At 39.0% G+C, this 12,467-nt stretch overlaps 1 protein-coding gene across 6 annotated transcripts in view; it reads left to right on the top strand.

Moving 5' to 3' along the window:
- thada (THADA armadillo repeat containing) overlaps positions 1-12,467 on the top strand; it is a 102,606-nt gene that overhangs the window by 34,880 nt on the left and 55,259 nt on the right. For all 6 annotated transcript variants that reach the window (XM_086044787.1, XM_086044786.1, XM_086044785.1 and 3 more), the window contains exons 28-29: positions 2,178-2,309; positions 12,241-12,409. In XM_086044787.1, the coding sequence (XP_085900913.1) occupies positions 2,178-2,309; positions 12,241-12,409 (301 nt within the window). The remainder of the gene's footprint in view (positions 1-2,177; positions 2,310-12,240; positions 12,410-12,467) is intronic.

Genomic DNA, 12,467 nt, shown 5'->3' with positions numbered 1-12,467 from the left:
CTCATCTTCAGAAAACTCATCTTCAGTCGACAGAAGTGACAAAACGGCCGCCCCCTGAGATGGCTAAAATTTATATTAATATTAATTTATATTCCACACACCCAATATTAATCAGAATGCCGTATTTCAACTAGTGGGCCTGCATAGAACATATTCTGGAAAAAAAATATGTTTGGGTTGACTTCCCTTAAAGATATTTTTTAAGTCCATGCAGCAGTTCTATTAGAGGCTAAAATTATTCGGAGCTTTAAAATTATCTTCTTCAAAACAAACCTTTTTTACGTGTGAAACAAGGTGACCTTTGAACTTAGCGTCTCATGAAATGAACTCTGTGGTGTGTTCAAAAGTTTCACTAACTCAATTAGCCAATTTCAGGAAAAAATGCAGTATACAGCAAATGTGTCACCAACTTTGGGTTAGTGTTTCTGCAGTCAAAAGTTGAGTCCGCTGAGACTCATCTGCCTTATCTTTCCCCGCTTGAACAAAACTCCCCCTTTAAAAGCATTTGAATCATCTAACAGCTCTCCAGACAGCCTTATCTTCCTTTAGATCCAATTAATTGAGGACACTTTCACAATCCCCCTCACTCCCTTGACTGGTTGTTTAAACATCCATGGATTTCCCACGGAACCTAATCTCAATTTTCGGACTTCCCCCACATCGTCTACAGTATATCAAGCTACCTAAACCTCAATTGTAGAAGCAAACAATAGGACATAAGAGAGAATAATTGCTCTTAGTGACACTTAAATGCCATGTAAAGGTTTCCCCATATAACTGTCTACCTGTCCATTTCTTGTTGTTTTTACAGATACTAATGTAAGGGTGGTTTTATCTACTAAGATTACAGCATTGTCTTCCAATTTTATCCATGAGTTTTGTTCTGCTTTTGATGTATGTACAGTATGTAGGGCTGGGCCATATGGCTGAAAAGTCTATCACAATATAAGTAATTCATAATGATATATTTCAATTTCATTTTATTTCTTTACCTAATCAAAATAAAAAATAAAAACGTTTTAATTAGTTTAAAGATAAGATACAATAAAACAACACTAACCAGAGGAAAAATACCATTTAAAATATCTGGTGGTAAAACCACTTTTCAAGTAATGGACAATTTTTTTTGTGTACATTTTATTGCAGAGTAATGTGTAATGTAATATTGTTTACATCCGTGCTCCTGGCTCAAGCAGTGCCGCCGAATGCTTATTTGCTGAAGATAATACGTATAACAAATCATTGATTCCTACATTAAGCCATAGACATTATATTGACTGTCACTGTATTCATTGCGTTGCGATGACTGGTTATTTCTTGATCAAAGCTAAGGCACACTTTTGTTCGACGCACGCGCACTTGTTTTTCGTTCGTTCAGCTGCTCGATAGACGAGCTCGGCCGCGCTCAAAACACACATTTGTGCTCCAAATTTCCTCTTACATGCTTTTAATGTGGCACAGATCTTCGCCATATTGGTTTCTTCCTATTTTTTTTCTATTGAACATTTTGTTGAAAGCAATATATATTGATATTGAATTATTGCCCAACCCTAACCGTATGTATAACTAGTTACTGTTTAGATTTTTTGCAGCGCTAGCTACCATTATCTTAAGAACAGTCATCAGTTCGCAGATGTGTGATTTTTCATGCCCTCGCTCTAAAATCAGATTAATTAATCAAAAAGCCCAAATTGTTGTCAATACTTTTGTCATATCCCTTTTATATGTGGTTATTAATCTAAACACAATCAGGCAGCAGTGTATTGAAATCCATTATACTGTATAGCCCAGTGCAATATTATCCGCAAAACATGATTTGAACTTACTTGAATTTACTTATTTATTTAGCAAATACAAAGTCCTTGAGCCAAACAGTTGCCTCCTGGTGTGCTGAGTGGAGGGTGGCAAATCCTCCTCACTTGATCTAGAATCATGATGCTGCTTCAGCCTTGAGCTGAATTTTAACTAGCTCAATTGCTGTCCATTTATTGATCACCAGATACAGCCAGGGGATGCCCAAAGTGCAGCAAACAACTACACAAGAGACAACACAGCAGTAAACAAGAGAAGATAAAAAATACAAATAATAAACACACCTTTTAATTGGCCTGAAACTGAAACGCTGCTGCATGAGTCGAAATGATTGGCATTGTATAATTGTATCCATGTATGTATAGTGACAGTGGTCAAGTGAAGCTGCATCCCAGTCTCTTCTTGCTGCTGCTGGTGCTCAGCCGATTGTACCCGTCTCCAATGGATGGATCCTCTTCACCTCTGGGACTTGCCCCGTTCATGCCATTCATCATCAGGTAAGGAAGAGGCAAGCGTGCACACAAATGCAGCAGTAGTTCTCCTGGACATATGCATGCATCATCACAGGTGACAATACATTGCAATGTCAGCAGCAATAAATTAGAAGCAGTCTAACAGTAGCCCAAGTCCTCTCATTTATTTACTGTTTAAATTTGTCAGTATTTTTACCACTTACCACTTATGATGGAGACCATAGATTGATGGTGCATTCCCTGTGGTCCAAACACCAGAAAACCAAGGGAAATATGACAACATCGAGCCACAGATTTTTTTCAGTCAGGATGTACACTCAAATGTGAACTAAAAGTCCATTTTAGTGGTTTAATAGTTGGAATTTACGGTTATTTATGCAAGTTTGTTGATAGGTGCGATTTTATAGGGAGTAACGGAGGGCGTGCTGTCGTACCCTCGCCAAATTTCTCATCGACAAATCAGGCCAGGTGAAAAGCGAACATGAAGCATTCTCACTGGAATGTGGTGTACATCAACTGGACATGGTTTTCCTTTTTTTCTGGCTTCAGTCTCAGAGCATCTCATGCCCGTTGGTGATAGTGGCTTAGTTGAGTGATTGCCTTTATTTAGTTTTTTCCTTGGACAGCATATCGCATGTCCTCTAAATCTTTTTGAAAATTCCAGCAAAACACACAGATGCTTTTTTTAAGCCACAATTATTGTTTGCCTAGTTGCCTCAGTCTTGCCTACGTTCCAGCTCAAGCGTCAAGCGTGGCACTTTGGTTTGTAGGCAACCACTGAATGACACATTTAAGCACGCTTTGGATGCCAGAGTTTAATGAGTAACTACCAAGAAAATGGAGGAAAGAAAACAGTTGTAAAATTTGTTTTAATCCCTTTCAAATGACGTGAGTACATGCAATTAAATATTAGGTGTGTATTGTTTTTTTTTTTTAGAAAAAAATCTTAATTGTATGATCTGTTGGTGATTTCAAAGCATTTGAGTGTGTGCCTGCGTGCGCACGCACGATGTGGCCTGTCAATACAGCGCAATGCTTTGTGGCCGTTCTATATGTCTGCCTCCCGTTTTTTTATGTAGATGTAGGTTGGTGTGTATACACATGTGTATATACACATGTTACTGCGTATATCTACATAGGTTTGATTCTAAATGTTTGCCGTCAATGTTATACATTAATGGCCACATTATGCCGCCGCCCCTGTGTGACCTATATCTTTGCTACTGTAACAATGAAAATTTCCCCACTGTGGGATCAATAAAGGCATTCTTATTATTATTCTTATTCTTAAGAGTTATAGTGCCCTTGAGCAAGTCTGAGATCTGTGTGGGCTGGCTTGGTAGCCAACTTAATGTTCCATCTGCAGCTCCTCCCTATTGTCATCACTATCAATGAGAATGTGGCTTGCAGGCAACTGGAATGCTGTTGTGATCAAGAGGGTCACACACCTGCTCACCCAAGCACGATAAACTTCTCAAACAAAGTTTTACTGAGCTGTACAGCCTTTCTAAGTATGGAAACATACAATCATCAAGACAAAACACATGTAGTCTAAACGTTGTACGTCAGATCATTTATTTTCATTTGCTTAGCACTGGTTCCTCTACAAATTGTACACAAAGTTGTATTCCCATAAGATATCACTTGTTTTTATTGAATCTATCTGGTTTAAACTCAGTGCACTAATGATGCCAAAAATTAAACATGTGGATTGTTTTTGTTTTTCATTTGAACAAAAATACAGTCTAAGGCTGTGTTCACATGGAGACAAATATTAAGTCTCCAGTGGGCAGGAGTGAATGCAACACACGTTTCTGTTAACTAAAGGTTCAGAGGCTACACCAGATGACTCCATATATGCTACATGGATTTTCATAACAATTTTATTTCTTAATGTTTTCTTGTAATGTCCTTTATGTGGGGCTCAAAAAAGCGAGTGGTTATGAAACATTTATGGAGGGGAGGGGAAGAAAAACACCCATCCAAGGGACATTGATTTATTTATATTATAACTTAAACACATTGGAAATTCCAAGAAGGAAAAAAAACTATACACTCTTTTTTAAATTTTTATTTTATTTCATTTTGGGTTTTGTTTCTGCCTTGTTTGTTGATCCTGAATAGCAAATGGCGTCAGATGCAAACCATTCATTAGCAAGAAGAATGAGAAGACCAGACTGGAATATGCTGAAAATTACATAGACGAGCATCAAAAAAATTCATGATGCCAAACATACAGTCATACTCCAAAAATTAAAATACATGTATTCTAAGCTCATCTTTGAAAGACAGTGGAGTTAATTTCACGGTTTGGGCTCGCATGGTATCTTCTGGCACGGACTTACTAATCATCATTCATGATTTTGCACAAGGACAGAAAGATTTTGCCTGACAGTTTAAAGTGGAAGTCAAGTGAAAAAAAAATCTTTGCAATAATATGTTCTCTGTCCTCCACACTGGTCTAAACACTTGGGGTGTGGATATGTCCAGTAAAAGACGACCAAGACGATTTTGATACATGGTGTGCGATACGATACGATTCAAGAACGGTACATTTTCAATTGGAATGATTAACGGGTACCGGTAATTATGTTCCATTCGGTGGGTTTACAATTTGATTCAAAATGATACGACTGTAGCTTTTGTCATGTTTATCAACACATTGCAACTTATAAAAGCTCTCCAAACCCCAAATTATTCAAGTTAATTAAATTCAAAGAAACAAGAAATCATCAGCAACATCAAACCGATTTACTGTATACCTGCCGTGCATCTCTCAAGACAATTCGATATGTATCTCAATAGATGGATATAATACGATTAAATTGTTACATTTGAAAATATAACAACTCAGTTCAGTTAAAACCGATTATCTGATCCAAATTGGTCTTTGTTACACCACCACTAAGAACACTGTTCTGATGAATATTGCGTTTGTGGAATAAAAATTAAGCATAATAATCCATCTGTTTTTATCCCTCGTAAGGGGCTACTATTTTGTCCTGTACTGAAATTGATGTCAAAGTGCAGAGCAGAACCTGCTTGCACACATCACAGCTCACTTTCCGGGTTTAGTTACGTGACGTTCGCAAGGTAATCCTTCTGGGATTTTGAAGTCAGTTTCAGTCGGCAGCAGGTGATAGTACAGTACAAAATGGCTGCCCCATGAGATAGATAAAAACGGGTGAATTATTCTGCTCAATTCTTATTCCACCAATGCATTATTAATCATAATACCATGTATAGACTAGTGGGGTACAGAAAATGATTTCAAAGATTTTTCTTTTTCACTTGACTTCTGTTTTAAAGAGGAGTAACCCCCAAAACAAACAACATAAAACGGAAAGGTGACAAGATGCAAAAGCATGACAAAAAAAATCAATGCTGAACTTTTTTAATGTCAGTTGGTCACAAGCTTGATGCAGTTATTGCAAATGATTTGCAATTGGTCCTTTCATATATACAGTATTAAGTCTCACTTGAACCTATTTTAAGTTTGTTCTTGTACTATTTGCTCACCTACAAATCTGGTGTTTCATAACACAGTAATGATACCCTCTAAATTGTATGTTAGATCCAGATTGTACCTGGAATCAAAAGCTTTTGATTTCTGTTATTTTGATATCAAACCCAAATGTTTTCAGTCCACAGAAGAAAAAAAAAATGAAATTACTGTTCCAGTATCTTTGGAAAGAAGTGTAGGTCCTTTTACCTCGTGCTAGGAAAATGCTGTTTATGTTTTGAAAATATCCATGTATTTGTGGACATGGCCTTAGTTGGAAGTTTTTGTTTTTAAAAAGTTTTGTTGTTTGTGCTGTCTAATGTCAGACTTGGTGATTAGATTGTGACTGGTTTTATCTGAACCACACTCTGTTTACTGGGGAGTAAAGCTTTCTGGCGAATGGGAAACTGTGGTTCTAACCTTCATTTTTGACATTCCTGAGATGGAGAAGTCTGCAAATATTATTCAGACATGTTCATCTACTGCACCTGCAAATCAGACCTGACCTGGAAGTCAACCCCCTTTGTGCATTTAGCAATACAGAAACTAAACCAAACGTATAAAAGTTTGTTTTGACATGTCCCACGTCATCCCAAATGCAATATTTGTCAGTTTTTCCGTGAATTGAATGCCTCACTATGTTTCCACCCCGCACACAACAATTAAACAACAACAAAAAAATACTCACTTTATACAGTATAAAGAAGTATGAATTAATAAAACCCTAATGCATACTATATTTTAACAATATGGCCTACATATGTATTTTAAAAGATGAGATCAAGATGACATGCTAAACAGATGTTATGCATCCACAAAGAAGGGTTATTTTTAAATACATTCTAAGCCACTCTTTAATCAAAATGATTGTATGTACAATGACTGCTGGAATAAACCATTCACACGAGATGAGTCAATGATGACCGAAAAACAACAATTTCTGAGGCGTGACATCAGTGATTCTATTGGTTGTTACACATTATGATTTTTACCAAATCCCAGGTGGCTTACAACATGTTGGTGGAACCACCCATTTTATTGGCCCCATCAACATTTGTTTGATGAAACTTTTGCGCTACATATATATATTTTTTTCACTTGTCATGAATATCCGCTGATTACTTATTCTACTTCTACTACGCAGTGAAATCATACACGATACAATTATAAAATAGAAATAAATAGAACAACATTGGCGTTTAAATCCATAGTTATCTTATTTTGCCCTTCATCTGCATTCCACCATTTCTTAGTGTGATTGTCGACTGGCAGGTCTGTAACAATAAACAAGGCTTTTTCATAAATAAATGCCCTTTTCCAAAATACCTTTTGGCTAAATTTATCAAATGTATTTATACATCTATCCGTATCATAGTTCTCCTCACATTGACAGCTGGATCCTGTCTTGCTGCTTGACTGTCAGAGGAGTTATGCGGTGAATGTATCCACCCAAATGAAGACCACATGTTGAAGACGTTAAAATTAGCATCCCTCCCAACTTTATTGGCCCCGGTCATAGTTGTCTCTACCTCCTTCCCATCCTCCAAACCGTCATCATCAGGCATGTGAATAACTGTCACTACCTCCACTTGATCTTGAGCCTCCACCTACAGATTTTTTTCCTATTTACATTTAGCGTGTCATACTTACATCGTACATGTGGAATATTAATGTCTACATCAAAAAGATTAATATGCAGATGAATGTATTTCTCTTCAGAACTGATGGTCTCATTTTTTTCCAGTACTGAACAACTGGTAACAATGTGTCTTATCTCCAACAATGTCTGTAATTTTCTCTCCCTCCTTCTCACTCATGTAATGGCAAAGCCTCAGAGTTCCATGATTTATGATACCAGCCCAGACATCTCTCCTCCCTTCTTGCTTTGACTATACTCCCATCACATTTCTCATCCCTATTCAGAGGGCTCAGAAATGCCCACACATTCTATCGTTTCCAAGGGTGTAAAGTGTTCTTTTCACACTTATTTTTCTTAGTTTCTTATCACCCACATGTTAATGAAACACTGTCTTATGTCAAGACTGATGGTACACAGTGACATATAAGTGTTTGAACTCAAATTACAGTGAAACCTGGCAGCTGAAGCACCCGAAATGTCAAGCAATGCAAAAGTTTAAACAATTCTTGGAGCTTGAACTATCATCATATGTCACATGAAACCTCTGCTTATTGATAAGACTTCAGCATATCTCTTGGGTTCGGACTGTTGGTCCTGTTTATCCATGTTAAACGCTGCTTTTATTTTGGTAGGTTCCTACTTCCCATGAGCTTGATTAGACTGTCTCAGGTAGAGCTGGGATTTACCAACTTTTTGTGAACAAAGGGTTATTTTGTAAATGGTACAGTGTATAAATTCCAAGGTATCCTGCCAGACATTTTGAGCTGAATGTTTTCTTTGAATTATTTATTGAGCAAAAGTGTTTTTATAAAATAAATGAAGACAAAGTTTGATTTTTAATTTATTCTTTTTCATAATGAGAAAGACCCTCGTGTGCAATTTAAGGCACCTTCCTTTCAACATGGGCAGCGCATTACAAAGTAATCTTGGTCAACAATATTGAAAAAGTAAACAAAAAAAAAGTACAGTATTGTAAGCCAAGGAACAGCTGTTGAACTACCAGCTAACGATAACAGCTGCCAGCCACTAACGCCAGGTACTTGTACCGTATCATACAATGATAGCGTAACTAACCAGCGGTTTGTTCACATCCTAAATTAGACACTGAATCTGATTCCGGGACGGCATTGCGTTAGTGTTGGTGGCAAGCGTTAAAACTGCCGTAACATCGAAAATGGAAGTCATGTTAGCCGTTACGCCACCACGTGGGCCAATTTCAAAGTAAAAGTTCACCAAGGCTATTTATTGCATTGGCATTAATGACTCAATGTATTATATGGTAAGCTTTATTTTGAAGTTAGCCTTTGTGGAATCGGTGTGTTCATTCAGTATGTTTGCAAAACGCTCTTGTACATGCGACTTATGTGTTATCTTGAGGTTTTTCAACTTCCTTTGCTGAACGCAGACTAATCACGTTGCCTTAATGTGAACGCACAGTTTTTTTCACCAACTATTCTGCGGATTGTGCCCGTCCTGAACTGCAATCACGGGCCAAGGATGATTCGTTACAGTGCACCACTAGTGTGTACAGGTACGCGAATGCGCGTCCTGACGCAAATGACGGTACGCATCAGTGATTTCTGTTGCGCATGCGTACCTGCGTTCCGGTTATGTGCACCCCTGTACATAATGTATAATGTAGAATGCACATATTTGATTGTAAACACTGAGGAAATGTTGTTCTATTTTCAGAGAACGTAAGTAGAGTCCGTGAGGGTGTTTTTGTGCAATAGTATCACTTTCAGGGATCTACATTTTGTGTGAATGGCCAAATGGAGCCCTCTCATTTGAAATGAGTCACCACTCCACTTCCTTACTTGTGTTCATTCCCCAGTGACACACTTGGGTGCTTGAGCGTGTTTATCCAACAACATGCTGAAGTCTCTGTGCAGGAAACCATTTGACCAGTTTTCTTTCAAATGAAGCCCAGATGAGACTCACCCATGCCAGTCAACAGCCTTCATACTGACCCCATTGGGCACAATTCTGTTGCTAAAATTACCCAGTTCCAAACTGTCATTTCCTTTCACAAGGGTTTCATTGGGACAAATTACAAAAGATGGTTAACATATGCACCATATATGGCAATGGGAAAATGAGAAGCGGTCAAAGGTGTGTGTTTGTGTCTGGCGCTGCATGCAAGTAAATAGATGTTTAAAGCCATATACAGTAAAACAGCCAGTTTGTTTTTAAAATCTGTTTGTGTAATAATTTCAGCCTGGTATGTGTTTGTAAGCATATGTGTATGCTTGTACGTGATGCGTGCGCAATCAGAAATTGTTGACCATTGACTTCTTGCTCAGAATAGCCTCATATTGTTTATCAACATGATTGTTGTTTATTCAATCCTCTAACAGAACATGAACATGAAAAAAGAACATGTTAAAAAAAATGAAGATGCAACTGTGCTTTTATCCATATCTGACACTCAGTCTTGCCAAAGCCCAAAAAGTTAGCTTTCCTTTTCATCTCTACATTCCTTGTAATGATTTATTGCAGCTTCACATGGCTTCCAGACTTCCACTGATTTTTGCCAAGCTAATCCAGCCTTTTTTGGCACAAAGTTGAATACAATCACAGACTGTAGAAACAACCTGAGAAACATAAACACCCCTTAAAGCATCTCCCCCGCCAACATTGGCTCTTGTTTCTTTTGTGAGGAAGTAAGTAGAGGCTGTGAGGGTGCTCACCCTTCAAATCTGGTAGGAATTTGTTATGTATAACAAACAATAGATTAATTGCAAATGGCCTAGCCGGAGCTAGCATAATTTTTATGCAGTCTGGTAGACTAGGCCACTTCAATTCAACCTAACCCGTGGGGGCCGATTACCCAGGACACGTTTTAACTTTAAAAACAGGCAAAACAGAATTTTTTCCCCGACAAAAGACACCCTTGTTTTCTTTACATTCATTCCTGACCACAGTGCTGTTTTTCTCTTTGTGCTGTTCAAGATAATGAGCTTTATCAGTTCCGCTTTATCACAGCCATATCAAATATACACTCATATTAATAATACATCTACATGCAACAAGTAGAACAAAAACAAGAGAGCAGCATTGAGGAGCAGTGTTGTTTTTGGCAGGCATTTTAGATTTAGTCTCAGTCTTTTGGACGAAAATCCTTTTTAGTTTTCGTCACATTTAGTCGTTCCTACTAGTGATAGTGTATATTTTCGTCATCATTGACGAAAACAACACTGTTGAGGAGAGATTTAAAGGAATTTACATCTAATGTAAAAAAAAAAACCCTTTGTTTAGGCCAGTTGCCATATTTTCCAGTGTTACGGGTAAATCGAAAATGTTCCGGTGCTAATGCGAGCGATTAGGTATTACCCGCTTGACATGTAAGTACTGCGGCTTGTGATTGGCTGCCAAGACTTGGACTCTTTCGACCAATCGCGTTTGTTGATGATTCATGATGTATTCAAGCGCATCTGACACTGCAGGCAACTTCTTCAGCTCCGTGGTTGTGGCTGTGTAGCTAGCGCCGCTAACATGGTATGCAGCTGCTCCAAAGTCACACATCATTGCCCTCTTAGCGGGAGTTAAGCCACATTTCTGACAAGATTAGAAATGATTACAAAAGCAGGATGAGTAGTCATTAACAGCAGAAGACCAATAACTGGAGATGGGTATTGTTAAAATTTCATCTGCACTTTTTTGTTAAGCTGTCACAGGGGCAGCAGCTTTAGCAGGGAAGCCCAGACTTTCCTCCCCCCAGCCACTTCATCCAGCTCTTCTGGGTGGATAGCAAGGCATTCCCAGGCCAGCCAGGAGATATACAGTTGTCTCCCCAGCGTGTCCTGGGTCATCCAGTTTATCCGGGTCATCCGGGCCTTTTCCCGGTGGCATGTGCCCGAAACACCTCATCGGGGAAGCGTCCAGGAGGCATCCTAACCAGATGCAAAAGTCACCTCCTCTGGCTCCTCTCGATGCAGAGGAGCAGTGGTTCTACTCTCAGCCCCTCCCTGATGACCGAGCTTCTCACTCTAGCTCTGACGGAGAGCCCGGACAAAATGTGAAGGGAACTTATTTCAGTTAGCTTGTATCTGGGATCTTGTTCCTTCAGTCATGACTGACAGCTCGTGACCATAGGCGAGAAAAGGAATGTAGACTGACTGTAAAATTTAGATTTTTGTCTTTCCGCTCAGCTCTCTCTGCACCGCATCAGACCAATAACAGTCTGGATCACTACAGACGATGCGTCAATCCGCCTGACAATCTCATACCCGTCTTCCCTCGATCATGAACAAGATCCTCTGAGAGGAGCATGTTCTGCACCACCATTGTAGGCCGTAAGGTGGTCGGTCCTCCAAGCTATTGGTGGACACCAGCCGTAAGAGATGCCGTCAAGCTGAAAAAGGAGTCCTATTTGGCCTTTTTGTCCTGTGGGACTTCTGCTGCTGCAGTGGGACGTCTGCTGATGAGTACCAGCTGGCCAAGCGGAATGCAGCTTTGGCGGTCGTTGTGGTAAAAACTCAGGTGTAGGAGGAGTTTGGTGAGGTCGTGGAAAAAGACTTCAGGGTGGCTTCGAAGTAATTGTGGTAATTGAAGTAATTGGCTCAGGAGGGGTGAAGCAGTACACCTTAAAAACATTAGTTGTTGACGCTTGGGTATGATAAGAGACATTTATTTTTGGAATGAATAAAACAGAATAATTGCAATAACACCGTATGAAGCCAACCTAACTTTGCAAACGCAGAATATTATGCAACACAAAAAGCTATGAGGTCACCATAGCAATGCTTAAACTGAAGTTCAGACAATTTAGTAACCATGACTTTTATGTTTCTGTGTGATTGTTTGTCATGCAGATGTGGACGTTCAGCTGTGTATCGGACAAGAGAGATGGCAGCTCGAGCCCTAGTCCCTTTTGTACTCGTCACCCAGGTCTCATCAACTGTACATGCTTTGCTTCAAGAGCTTCCTCAGGACCCAGGACCCCAAATCCAACACAATTACATTCATGGGACCCTACTACAGGTATGATTAGCCACACAAGCAAGGTTTTGTGCATTTGAGCAAAATTTTAACTTATGAC

Source organism: Filicampus tigris, chromosome 11 (assembly GCF_054856515.1).
Source record: "Filicampus tigris isolate MCC_2025a chromosome 11, RoL_Ftig_1.0, whole genome shotgun sequence".
Classification (NCBI taxonomy): domain Eukaryota; kingdom Metazoa; phylum Chordata; class Actinopteri; order Syngnathiformes; family Syngnathidae; genus Filicampus; species Filicampus tigris.
The sequence above is the reverse complement of the archived record's forward strand: the minus strand, read 5'-3'. Positions and strand labels throughout refer to the sequence as shown.